At 43.5% G+C, this 13,644-nt stretch overlaps 1 protein-coding gene across 1 annotated transcript; it reads left to right on the top strand.

The window, feature by feature from the left end:
• Positions 1-4,459: 4,459 nt before the first annotated feature.
• Positions 4,460-12,710, top strand: LOC127302447 (UDP-glucosyltransferase UGT13248). The gene is made up of 2 exons (XM_051332918.2): positions 4,460-5,365; positions 11,876-12,710. Exons 1-2 carry the CDS (start codon positions 4,676-4,678, stop codon positions 12,605-12,607), a joined length of 1,422 nt encoding a protein of 473 aa, XP_051188878.1. The 5' UTR covers positions 4,460-4,675; the 3' UTR covers positions 12,608-12,710.
• The last annotated feature ends 934 nt before the right edge of the window (positions 12,711-13,644 follow it).

Genomic DNA, 13,644 nt, shown 5'->3' with positions numbered 1-13,644 from the left:
ATGAGCAACACTTTGTAGAACTGATTTACACATTTGTACACCATATTTCAAGGTGAACCATGCGCTTTACATATTTGTACAACACAAACGCCTTACCATTTGTACATGTTTGTCAGGATTGTGTTGGGGCCACTGATGACACTCATGTTATAACGAAAGTACCCAGAAGCCAGGCTCTTGCTTACACGGGAGAAAGCACTACACCAGCCAGAATATGCTAGCCGTTGTTGACTTCTATATTTTTTTTCGATCAAGGAGCATAGCCACAGCATCTGCATCCAAAGGATGCACACAACTTCTTCTTTATTAAATTATTCACAATGCCTTACAAGGGAATACAAAGATCAACTCGAAGCCACCTTCCTAGCGACAACTCGCTATACCTACGATGAAGGGGGACCAAGAACAAGGCCATACTCCCTGACGGTACACCAACACACATCATCCAAAAAGCAAAACCCTGAGGGTGCGCCATTGCACACATCACAGAGTTCGCACCGCCATCTATCTCGAACCCATCTCCAAGCGATATCAACGCATTGACCATGCCAGGCCCGCCGTAGATGTCACCATAACACCAAACAGCTCCACTATCCTGCACGCGTTCAACAGTCCTCGCCCGTCTTCAATACCCCGCAGCTCCACGCCGCTGAGACACATCGATGACAACGTGGTAGATGAACACCACACCACCAAAAACCCCCTCCATCCAGCCGCTACTCCAAAAACGATGCCCCAAGAGGTAGCACGATGCAGGGTGCGCCGTCATCGTCTGATCCTGGCCGGATCTAGGGTTGCCCCCGGAGCAGCACGAGTGAGTACCCGCGGACTGCGACGATGATGCCTTCAAGAAGGAAGCGACGCTTAACGCCGCCATCGCCCGCCGATCGTGGCACGGTTTTCACCTGCAGCCGCAAGTCCCCTACTCGGCGAGAGCAAACGGAGAGGCCAGCAAAGATGATGCCTTCGCAAGGGAACGGCGCCAATAGCCGTAGCCATCATCCGCCAAGAACGAAGTCAAGGCTCGGTATTCACCGGTGGCCCCTTTGTCGCTATCTCGTCGTCGACTAGATCTTCATCACCGGGGTAGAGGGATCTCATGATCCTCCATCCCAGCAACCAGCCGACCTCCTCCAGCGAAGAAGAAGGCCGCCTCCACCGTCGAACACAAGGCTGCTGCCCCGGGCGACCTCGTACCGCGGGAGAAGCCCAAGATCATCGCCCCACACCGGTGCGAGGCGGAGGGGATGGCGCTGTCCGCCACCACCAGCCACCACCGGCTTGCCGCCGATGGGAGGCGGGGAGGCCGCAGCACAGACTAGCCACCGTCCCCGTCCATCTGCGGGAGGCAGGAGGGCCGCCGTCCCTCCATCCCCGTCCGACCCGCCCAGCCATCCGGGAGTGGGAAGGGTCGCCGCCGCCGCATTGTGAAGGCTCAATGGCCGGGTTGACTTCGATATGAATTTCACATATGTGATTGCTGGGCGGGAAGTATCATCCCATCATGTTACGATTCTAACTGTCAGATTGGAGAGAGCTGATGGGCTGAAAGTCCATTAGGGTAAGTTGTACCTTGATGTTACGGCTGTGCCTTTTGTCATAGTTTTCTCCTACCCTTCATGTCTCCAAGGTACCACCTCAATGAGTTCTCTACAAGGTTCTACCCCGGTAATGCTAAGGAACTCTTCCAGTTTAGACACTCTAGCCTTAGAGTCACGTTCGAGAGGGCTCGCAGCTCTGAAGAATATATTTAAGATCCCTGATCAGAAGGCTTTCCACACCTTCTCCGCCTAGGTTAAGATAGTCCATGCATGTTCCATTCTGCATAACTAGCAAGGTGGCACTCGCAATGTGAGGGCATCATCTTGAGAAATGGAAATATCTGTCCATTTTTGTTTCCATTTCTTCCTAACAGGAAACTAAAATATCACTGTGCATAACACATCTAATTGGAAGTGGAATGAAGATAATGCGCTTTACTCTTTCATTTGTAGCTGGATTAGCCCTTGGGTTAGGTGTTGCACAGACAATGTTATGCATGCCACCTTCATATTATTTAAGCTAAAATATGTTTTCCTCTTATTTAGGCGGTATTTCTGGGAAATACCTTTACCCACATGTAATTTTTGCCTACCAAGAAAAAACCACAATCAATATGCTAAATAATGTTATGATATATCTAATTTTAGACAAACCTAAGACATGTTTCATAGGATGGGTAGACTGCAATATATGACAATATTTTTAAGATACCAGGATTTTTTTTCTTTTGTGTGCATGGAGCTGATGCCATTCATAACATGGTTGGGTGGATATCATTCTCATGTGTTATAGTCCGTACACGATTTCAAATCTCTTTTTTAAATGTGTGAAGCTTCTTTTATTTTGATCTAACGGAGGCATACCGCTAAGTTATGGCCACGTTCCAGCCATTTTTTGCAACTACCATAGCGTACGTACACGTTTTCTTTTAACATACGTGGTAGATTCAATTAGATTTGATGTAGTTCCTGTATAAGATAAGACACCAAACTAATTTTGCTTTTCCTACCAAATAACAAATAACAATATGGGTCCACTAACGTGATAGGTTTGTATGTCTAAATTAATAAGGGTATGTACATGTTACATAAAACCGTGAAACCCTAGTCGTAAATTCTCGATCTAACTGACAAAATAATTACAATGATATGGTTTAACATGCCGTCCTTATTTTAGAACCACGTATTATGCTTTTAGTATATAATAGATTGGGTCTTAGGCTAGGATGTTGATTCGTTCTTCCCGGAGGAGAATGAAGTCATGCCTAACGACAATGATGTCGGCCATGGTGTTACTGCCAATGATAACGTCGTCTAGAAGAATAAGAGGTGGGAGTGGACGGACACTATGTGGGCTGACAATAACTCCATGATCTGACAAAGAAGAAGAATTTCCATACCACGTTGTATTATGAACAACTCCCTTTTTTTATCCTGCCTCTGTGTATAAGTGAACTATTTGTGTGCTGAACTACCATTTGGTATTAGCTATGCTAAACTACTTGTGTTAAACTGCTATTTGAAAGTAGCTAGGACATAGCGACGTTATAGCAGTCCTGCTTATTACTTTGTTTTGCTCTTATGCTACCTCTTTATTTACATTGCTTATGATGCTTCTCGGTAAAAAAAAGCTGAAACAAATTTGTGAGTGTTCACTAGATGTGTGTTTACATTACTTAGAATTTTCAGAATCAAATTTGAAATATACAAAGGGAAACAAAAAGATAAATTGCTATGTGAATAGTTTCTTTTTGTGTATTTCTTTATGTGACATTATTCATGTTGGATTTATCATTTTTTGTTTCTCTAAGAGTATTGTGAATTTGGTTCGACATGTCATAGGCAATGTAAATAGATATCATGTGAACTCCCACAAATTTATTTTTATTTTTTTACAATTACAATTTAAAATATAAAGAATGGTATCATGGTATTAAATAAGAGAGAATGTTTTCTTATGTATGCAGCTTCTTTCTACTAGTATGGACGTCTGTTTGAAAAACATCGGTGAAGAAGCTCTTATTTATGGAGGGAGAAAGTACATATCACGTATTAGGGCATTTACAATAGGGTAACGTTAGCCTTGTCTTACGGCTGCCACGTAGGATTTTTGATTAGTTGGTGGTGAGAGATTGAAGAAAAAGAAGGTTGGCCTCCCTTAGCTAAAGGATGATTTTTTATGAAATAAAAGAAGACTATTTTCTCTATTGTACCATTTGTCTTCCCTTACCAATTCAATTTCTTTCTAAAATTTAATTTATTTTCATTTATTGCTAGAGATAACAATAAGAGATAATGTATTGTACTATTTATATTTAGTGTTTTCTTTAGATGACGTAAACTGCTAAAAAAAGATCCGTCTTCTCTATCATTGTACATGCTCTTAGCTGCATGCTTCGAGGTGGTCCTATCGTCTTTATTTTTGTCTCCTTCCTAGCTATAGATGTGTCTTGACTTTTGGTTACGAGCACCAATTTCAATGAACATAAATATCGTTCGTAATCATGGATATAGACATATCACCCTGTGTTGCGTTTATGTACACAACAGCTGCTACATCGTACTCCGTCCGCACACATAAGCGTGACGTCAAATTGTTATACATTTATTTTTTGAAAATCAAATGTTTTTGTATTTGATTAAATTTTTACACAAAAATAGCAACATAGGTGATATCCGTTGAACTACTTTCTTCGTCCGCGAATAAATGTAGGTTCTCCATTTCTTTTTAGAAGTCAAATATTTTTAAATTGAACAGTTTTTTTACACAAAAAAGCAAAATGCGTGCCATTAAATTTCTATATTATTGAACTACAAGTCAAGATAAATCTAGTAAACCTATATTAATTTAATATTATAAGTGCCGCTATTTTTCCCATAAAATTGGTCAAAATTAATAAAATTTAACTTCAAACATATTTAAACGTATACTTATCTATGAACGGTAGTACATTCAAGATTAATCTAGCCAGACATGCTGCTACTTATTTATAGACGGAGTACAGAGTGTAAGAGATCATCGCCGGCAACCTCACCTGATCAGGCATACCATACGCTAGTCTGGCAGAGCTCAAGCGTTGGTGTAGTCAGACCAGCTTCGTACGCACTACGCATGCACCACTAGCTAGGTAGCCATGGCTTCTCCCGGCAAGAACGCGCAAACACAAGTCGGCGTCGCCGCCGCCGCCGGGCACGTGCTGCTGCTGCCGTACCCGAGCCAGGGCCACGTCCACCCGATGCTGCAGTTCGCCAAGCGTCTCGCGCACCACGGCCTGCGCCCCACGCTCGCCGTTACGCGCTACATCCTTGCCACCTGCACGCCCGACGCCGCAGCAATCGGTGCGGTCCGCCTCGCCGCCGTCTCCGACGGCTGCGACTCGGGGGGATTCGGCGAGTGCGACGACGTCACGGCCTATCTCTCCCTCCTGGAGTCCGCCGGGTCGGAAACTCTCTGCGAGCTCCTCCGGGCCGAGGCGGCGGCGGGTCGCCCAGTCCGTGCCGTGGTGTACGACGCGCTCCTGCCGTGGGCACGTGGCGTGGCGCAGCAGCACGGCGCCGCCGCTGCCGCCTTCTTCACCCAGCCGTGCGCCGTGAACGTGGTTTACGGACATGTGTGGTGCCAGCATGTCGGCGTGCCGGTCAAGGCCGGCGCCACGGTCGCCCTCCCGGGCCTACCGGCGCTAGAGCCGGAGGGTTTGCCGTGGTTCCTCAAGGTCGGCCCCGGCCCCTACCCGGCCTACTTCGAGATGGTGATGAGCCAGTTCAAGGGGCTGGAGCTAGCCGACGACGTGCTGGTCAACTCTTTCTACGAGCTGGAGCCTCAGGTGAGCCAACTGACCACATGATCTCTACCGCAACAATATTAAGTTTTTTTTTCTGAGTAATATTTAAGTTGATAGGAATATTCCGGATCGTGTTGCCATCTGCATTCACGTGCATTCTACTTTGCTTCAGGCCGCAAGTTGTTTTTTTTTTTTTTTTTTCTTGAGATGACAGGCCGCAAGTTGTTAGATGAACAAACAATGTTTAATCCAAGGCGCGTGCTAGACGTCAGTCGGCCGATCCGTGCACCAAGGATCGGTCGTACCGCGCCCGTACGATCAGCATCGTAGGGTCAGGAAATCATACATGTTTGATGTGTCACATCCTGATACTGCACTGCTCAGGCGGAAACACGGGAGGTCAGGTCGCTTTTCACTTCGATAGGTTCCATAGGGGCATTAGTACCGGTTGAGCAACCGGTACTAATTATCCGGCACTAAAGGCCCCCCCCTTTCGTACCGGTTGCTTACGAACCGGTACTAAAGGTGCCTCCACGTGGGCACGGAGGAACCCGTGGGGCTGGAGACCTTTGGTACCGGTTCGTAACACGAACCGGTATTAAAGCCTATTTCGTTTAATTTTTTTACTATTTTTTCTAATAATTTTTAACACCCATTTTTTCACGGCCTCTTTTTTTTTATTTTTTCAGAATTACTAGTATTTCCGTTAGTCTCTTACTACACTTAATCTCTAGTCAAATTACTTACCCGTAGTCAAACTTCCCGGTCGGTCACCCATCCTCACACTACTCCCGCACTAGCACGCTTAACTTCCAAGTTCCATCCCGTTCCACTTCCAAGTGCTTCGCGCGCATGTATGTGATAATAGTATCATATCAATCCTATTAACATGTTGGTCGATGTCACACTTTTTATCGTTTGAATTCCAAATAATTGTTTTAATAAATAAAAGTAATGATGTAATAATAATGTTGAATAAATAAATAAAATTAACTTTTTTAATTTTTATTATTTTTAATTATTTTTAAAAAATTTAATATTTTTTGCAAAACCTAAAACTTGAAAAATTGAAAATCTTATAATTTGATAAAAGTAATAGTAATATGTTAGGACTCAAAAAATCTTACAATTAATATTTTAATTTAAAAAAATAAAAATATATAAAATTTTAAATTTCTGGAAAAAAACTAAAATCTTCCTGCTTTCATATTTTCATTTGGAATTTTGAGAATCTAAAAATTGGCTAACCGGGTAAACCCTGGTGAATTCGGATGTAACTTTTTCCCAGGATTTTTTTGATATATTATACGTATTTTTTCGACGTCGTATGCAAAAGTTATTGCGGTTTTACCATTTTTTAAAACTTTTTTGCAAAAAAAGTGAAAATTCAAATTTGTTAATTTTTCCTAATAGTAGGTTGCATAACATAGAAGAATCTGAAAACATTTTATTTTTTGAATTTTCTATCATTTTCTTTTCTATTTTACAGTGTCAAAAAAGGCGATCCACGGGGGGGGGGGGGGGGGCTGGGGGGGGGACCAGAAAAACCATTATTAACGGGCCGTGACACGAACCGGTACAAAAGGTCTACCCTTTAGTACCGGTTCGTGTCACGAACCGGTACTAAAGGTTTTTCAGCTGACGCGGACCCTTTAGTACCGGTTCGTGTCACGAACCGGTATTAAAGGTCCTTACGAACCGGTACTAAAGGTCTGAGCTGTGCAACCGGTACTAATACACCCTTTAGTACCGGTTCGTAAGGGAACCGGTATTTATGGCTTAGATGGATGAGAGGTTTTCTACTAGTGTTCCTTGCGTGTGTGAACGCGTGTTGCTGCGATTGAATTGCGTGGAGCCCACCATGCGGGTGCTGGCTTTTTGCACATAGAACGTGTTGCTGACCATGCGTGGTTGTAGCTGCTAGGCCTGTTCCACAATTCACATCTCCTAGCCATACGCACAATGAATAGTCGTTGCTTCACATGGGTGTAGCCTAGGCTACTCTCTCAATAAAAAGTAATATAATTTTTCCACAAAAGGCACAAAATTTTAAGAAAGTAATACTACAAAAAGGTGGTTAAACAACTTTTTTTGGCTACATATTGATTTGCAATAAATATCACCAACAATCTAAAAAACCACAAACGATTACAACAAATTAAATTATATGTTTACAATAATAAAAGATTGGATAAACAACATTTTTTGGCTACAGACTGATTTGCAATAAAAATCACGAACAGTTTTAACAAAAATCACAAGCGATTACAACAACAAAAAATCATATGTTTACAACAATACAAAAGTGGATAAACAACATCTTTTATCTACAAACTGATTTGCAATACAAATCACCAGAAAATTCACAAATGATTACAACAAAAAACTCATATGTTTACAACAAATAAAAAGTGGATAAACAACATTTTTATTATAGATTCATTTGCAAATAAAGATCACCAGCAATCAAAGAAAAAATCACAAACGATTACAACAAAATAAATTATATGTTTACAATAATAAAAGATTGGATAAACAACATTTTTGGCTACAGAATGATTTGCAATAAATATCACGAATAATTTTAACAAAAATTACAAGCGATCACAATAACAAAATCATATGTTTACAACAATAGAAAAGTGGATAAACAGCATCTTTTATCTACAAACTGATTTGCAATACAAATCACCAACAATTATAAGAAAATTCACAAATGATTAGAACAAAAAAAAACTCATATGTTTACAACAATATGATTAGAACAAAAATAAGCTATGGGTGCACGTAGCAAAAGAGTCAACATGCAAGTTGGTGCATGCATGCATGGGAAAGAAAGGTATCTAGCTACATCTGACACGCCACAACCATGCAAAATGGGCCCCAGGCCCTGGAACACACGGTCGGAGTAGCATATCCAACTTGCTGCATGTGAACGCGCGCGTGGGAAGAAATGCACCGTGGGAAAGCTAGGCGGAAAAAAAAGTAACGCGTGGGAAGGTAGCCTGGTGCGGGCACGGCAACCGATGCGAGCCAGCGATCGGTCGCCCGATTAGGAGCATTTTCCTTAATCCAAAGGATCAACTGTATCTTCACCGGCACGTCTTAAATAGTCACCCACAACAGCATTGGTATGGAGCGCCAGCACGAGGTCCCTTAGTATAAGAGTTCCATCACAGGCGCTCCCGATAACATAGGCCCAATATATTTAAAAATTTCAAAAACTTGAAAGGGGCGTTTTTCATTCAAGTTTGTACATAATTTGCGGAATTTAAACTAAAACATAAAAAACCTAACTATTGGCAAGGCACTATAGTCGACGATGCCCATGCCATCGCCGCCGCCGGCGTAGTCATCGCCCTAATCAAATGATTCCGCTCGATGCATTGGATCATGTTCAAGTTCCTCCGCAATGGAAAAAAGGCAATCTCGTCGTTGAAGCTAGCTTCCTTGCCCTCTGCCTTGGCATTTGGCGCAGGAGATTGCATCGGTCAGGTGCCCCCACCACGAGGTCAATGATGGCTGTCCGACGATGACTACCATTCCATGAACCGATCTTCGGCCAACGGGACACCGTTGAACAAGAGACCCAGTAGCAGTGCCTGCCTGACGCGTGTTTGGGGTCATTTGACGCGCGGTACGCCACCTAGAGATCTTACTCAAGCTCCCAGCATTCCTTCTTCCTCTTCGGCGGTGGCGGTGGGACGGTCTTCTCCTTCTTCGGGCGTTGGAGGAAAATCCTCCCGTGCGGTGGCGAGTAGAGCTCCTCCTTCTTTGGCCAGCGAATGGTATCCTACGACGAGGAGCAGGCCAAGGTGGAGTGCTCGCGGATAATGACCCCGTGGTGCGGCGAGCATAGGCATGGGCGCCGGGTTCAGCGACGATCATTGCCGTGGAGTCGAACCCGACGATCAAGATCGCGATGTCGACTGTGATGGTGAGGGGAAGACCTAAATGCGCGGCGGGCGGCGATTGGGATGTGCAAGAAGGTACCATGCATGGCAACCGTATTGTCGATGTCTCGCCCGTGCCACCATGGCCGCTGGCTGAGGCGGTTGAAGCGGCCGACATAGGGGTTCAACAAGCGCTGAGCTCCGCCTCTCCCTCTTGTGCTGGAATAGGGCCAGATACTCACACAGAGACAGAAAGGATGATTCTCGTAGTTACTTCCTTTTGAAGGGAGGTACGTCTACATTGGTGGGGTGTGGTTCCCATGAAGGCCAAACCAACGCCAAAAATGCCTCGCCCTATTCTCCGGTGAGCAACGCCATGAAGGCCTAGCTCACTTGTCCACTAAGGTATTTCCTCAAGGCGGAAACGAGACCTTTACAAGATTCTTGGGGAACGCATCCACATCCGAATTGGAGGCTCACAAGGCGGTTACAACACAATAGCAAGTTATCAAAAAAGTAAACAACAACAAGGGTTTCCAAAGAAACAATAGCAAAAGGGGCCCTCAAGTGAATGAGCGGGAAATGCAAATCTCTTTGGTGAAGATTTAGATTGGGATCTTCTCCTTCGATTCTCCGAAGATCAAGAGTTTAGTTGCTTGAGGGAGGATATCAAGTGATGCTTGTGGCTCAACTAGGTATGGTGTTCTTGAAGAGGATGAGCAACTCTAGCTTGAGGATGTAGTGGGGTATATATATAACCCTTGAAGAAATCTAGCCGTTGGGAAAATTTGGGTCCGGATAATCCGGTTTGTCGAAATACCCCCCCCCCCCACCCCAAATAATCCAGCCAAAAAGCGGGGGTATACTGGGGGTCTTCCCTTAAGTCCTTAGGCATTTTTCAGGGGCCGGATTATTTGAATAATCCGGCCCGAATTCTTCGGCCCGGAAAAATTGCTAGCACTCCATTTTCAGTCCATAGTCGAAAATTGGGGGCCGGATTATTTGAATAATCTGACCCGGATTATCCTGCCTGTGAAATTTCAGCCACTTCCTCTTTTCAGCATGTATCATTGAGTATGTGTCATATATTATGTTTAGGAGCCTAATCTTCCTGCACTACTGAACACACATTAAGATATCACTAATGTTGTCATCAAACACATAAAACCATAATGGTAGAGAGATGTTCTTTCAGGAGGTAGGGTTACGTTTGTGGTGAGGATGTGAAGGGATATAGTGAACACAGAGGAGGTGAATAAAACGGAGGAGGCGGTGTGTGCATTGATTGCATCGAGGAACTTTGGCGTCGCCACATGGCCATCGACGTTGTGGTCGCCCGACTCCTCGGGAACCGGTGATTTCTTTGAAAACACCGATCGAACTCTCGAGGTGGTCATTAAAAAGCTAAAAATCTGAGTATCCACTCTCTGTCGTTGCCAGGACAGCCCCACCGACACAATCCAACATGCCGCAGATCGTCAGCGCCTGCCCAACCAACACCTCTTCCTAAGGGCCAGCATGGGAGTGCCGGCTATTTTATTGGGCTCGGGACACCCCGGCGCGAGCCTAGAACTCACCGATCCTACAATAGGCCTATGGGGATCGCTATCAGGTAACCGGTAAAGATGCTCTTATGAAATGAAATGGGTTTCATTTGAAACTATCAAGGTGAACGGCTTTTGTTCCGTGTATATCCCACCATTCAGCACATATTAGCACATCGACGGTTTTTTTTTTTTTTTGCATTCGGCTATCATATTCTAGTACTTTCTCTAATTATTTTGTACATGAATTTGATATTTACTGTTGAATTTGAAAGAACCATATTTATCCATATTGGATTAGCAACCGGTTCAAATATCTGTATTTGTAGATGATATCATTTAAACAAACCTAGAAAAGATTCGTTTCATCAAACAAAAAAAATTAAAGTATGAAACATTCAACATGATGGTGCCCAATAGAACTCCATAAAACTAGGTAGGAAAAATTGTGACTATAAATTGAACTCTAAGATGTATCAAGTTTGAAAGAAAGTTCAACAAATTATTTCAAAGAAAATTTTCATCAAGTTCCACAAAGTTCCAAATGTCAATTTTACAAAATTATTAAATATATTCAATACTGGTTTTATTTTGTACTCCCTCTTTGCCATAATATAGTGCCCATTGGTTTCCATGAAAGTTAAATGGTACTAATTTTAACAAAATCTATTGAGAAAAATATTTATATCAACAATACCAAATATATACCTTATTAAAGTATACTTCATGATGTTTCTAGTGGTATTGATTTGATATTCTAGATATTAGTATTTACTTACATAAACTTGGTCAAAGTTTATATTTTTTGGACCTTGAAAAAATCTAATATTCACTATATTTTGGCACGGAGAGAATAGCTCCCTTCATTAGGAAGTCAAACATTCAAACGGTTCACTAGTTTATAAAAGCTATAAAAGTTTCAAATTTAAAAATTGGATATAAAAAATATCAGGAGAGAAAATCTGACCTAGGGAGTGATCTAACCCACACAGAATCTACAAAATAGAAAGTGAGAGAGAAGGTGTGTCATGCATGAGATATGAACCGAACAAAGTCATTTCTCAACTCTTTAATCAGTGCGCGGTACTAATTTCTAATGCAACGGTGGGGTGCAGGAGGCGGCGTACATGGCGTCGGCGTGGCACGCGAAGACAATCGGTCCGACGGTGCCGGCCTCCTACGTCGGCGATGACCGGCTCCCATCGGACACCAAGTACGGCTTCCACCTCTTCGAGCTCACCGCCGCGCCCTGCGTCTCCTGGCTGTCCACCCACCCGCCCCGCTCCGTTGTGTTCGCCTCCTTCGGCAGCCTCTCGGACCTGGACCCAGCGGAGATGCGGGAGGTCGCGCACGGCCTCCTCGACGCCGGACACCCGTTTCTCTGGGCTGTACGCTCCTCCGAGTCGATGAAGCTCCCTGCCGGCTATGCCGATGCCGTCGCGCCGTGCGGCGGGATGGTGGTGTCGTGGTGCCCACAGCTGGAGGTTCTAGCCCACCCGGCCGTGGCGTGCTTCCTCACCCACTGCGGGTGGAACTCGACGTCGGAGGCGCTGGTCACCGGCGTGCCGATGGTGGCGCTGCCGCAGTGGACGGACCAGCCGATGAACGCCAAGTACGTGGAGGCCGTGTGGAAGGTAGGCGTCCGAGTGCGTCCGAAGGCCGAGGACGGGCTCGCGTGGAGGGAGGAAGTGACGAGCGGGATCAAAAAGGTGATGGCCGGCGAGAGGAGCGGCGAGTACAGGAGGAACGCCGCCGCGTGGGCGGAGAAGGCCAGGGCGGCCAGCAGGGAGGGCGGGAGCTCCGACCGGAACATCGCCGAGTTCGTTGCCAAGTATTCGTCCCAGTGATTGGCATATAGATCGAAGTCATGGAATGAACTGTATATGTGCATGTACTTACTGGCGACATTGCGTCTAGACACCATTTTGATGAAGAATTGTTGGTACTCTACTTTGCTATTGTCGATTTTGTGTGGGGTATTGGGCCTGGCCCGTTTTCACCTTCTCTTTTTTTTTTCGTTTTCTGTTTCTGTTTTCTTTTTTGTTTCCTTTTATTTTTCTTTTCTGTTTATTTTTCTTTTTGTTTAAAATCGAAAAAGTTCAAACTTGAAAATAGTTCAAATTTGAAAAAGTTCAAATTTTGAAAAGTTTTCAAAACGAAAATTGTTCAAAGCTAAAAATTATTCATATCCGAAAAATGTTCAAATTTAAGATATGTTCATTTTCTAAAAATGTTCAAATTTTGGGAAAAATCAAATTTTTGAAAAAATGTTCATTCTAAAAAATGTTCAATTTGTCAAATTTAAAATTTGTTCTAATTTAAAAATTGTTCCAATCTAAAAAATGTTCAAATTTTGAAAAAGTCAGGTTTGAAAAAAGTTCAGAATTTAAAAATATTTAAAACTTAAAAACACAAAAAAACAGAAAAGAAACAGTAGAAAAAACGAAATTCGAAATAGGCAAAAAAAAATGTTGGGCCGGCCCAATACCTACCAAAGGGTATGCGGCAGCTGGTATCCACCGATCGGGTCGGTGTACAGCATCACCCAGAATACCCTACCACTCTACCAGTGAAGACCATGTGAATGGGCTAAACATCCATGGTGGGCTAGCGAGATTTATATTCTTTCGATTGAGTGTTTTTATTCTTTTGATGTGTTGTTGTTTCTACTTTATTGTGTTAACATTCGAATATCGAAGATTTCGGAGCTTCAAGAAGTCAATGTTCTCAAACAGACCGTTGACATCAAAGTCTATTTCCACTGTGTTCCTTGTGGATCAAGAAGAGAATACCGGTAAAAAAGAATGGTGTTGGCCTAGCAGAAACTGCTCCTTTTGATAGAAGGTGCGTAACACAAAGTCAGATTTTGATTAAAAATTAATAT

Source organism: Lolium perenne, chromosome 5 (genome assembly GCF_019359855.2).
Source record: "Lolium perenne isolate Kyuss_39 chromosome 5, Kyuss_2.0, whole genome shotgun sequence".
NCBI classification, from domain to species: domain Eukaryota; kingdom Viridiplantae; phylum Streptophyta; class Magnoliopsida; order Poales; family Poaceae; genus Lolium; species Lolium perenne.
This window is presented reverse-complemented; position numbering and strand designations above follow the sequence as displayed.

Coding starts and splice junctions, on each gene's coding strand:
- LOC127302447 (XM_051332918.2), top strand. CDS start 4,676: ATGGCTTCTCCCGGCAAGAACGCGCAAACACAAGTCGGCGTCGCCGCC. Junction 5,366..11,875: donor TCTACGAGCTGGAGCCTCAG/GTGAGCCAACTG, acceptor GGTGGGGTGCAG/GAGGCGGCGTACATGGCGTC.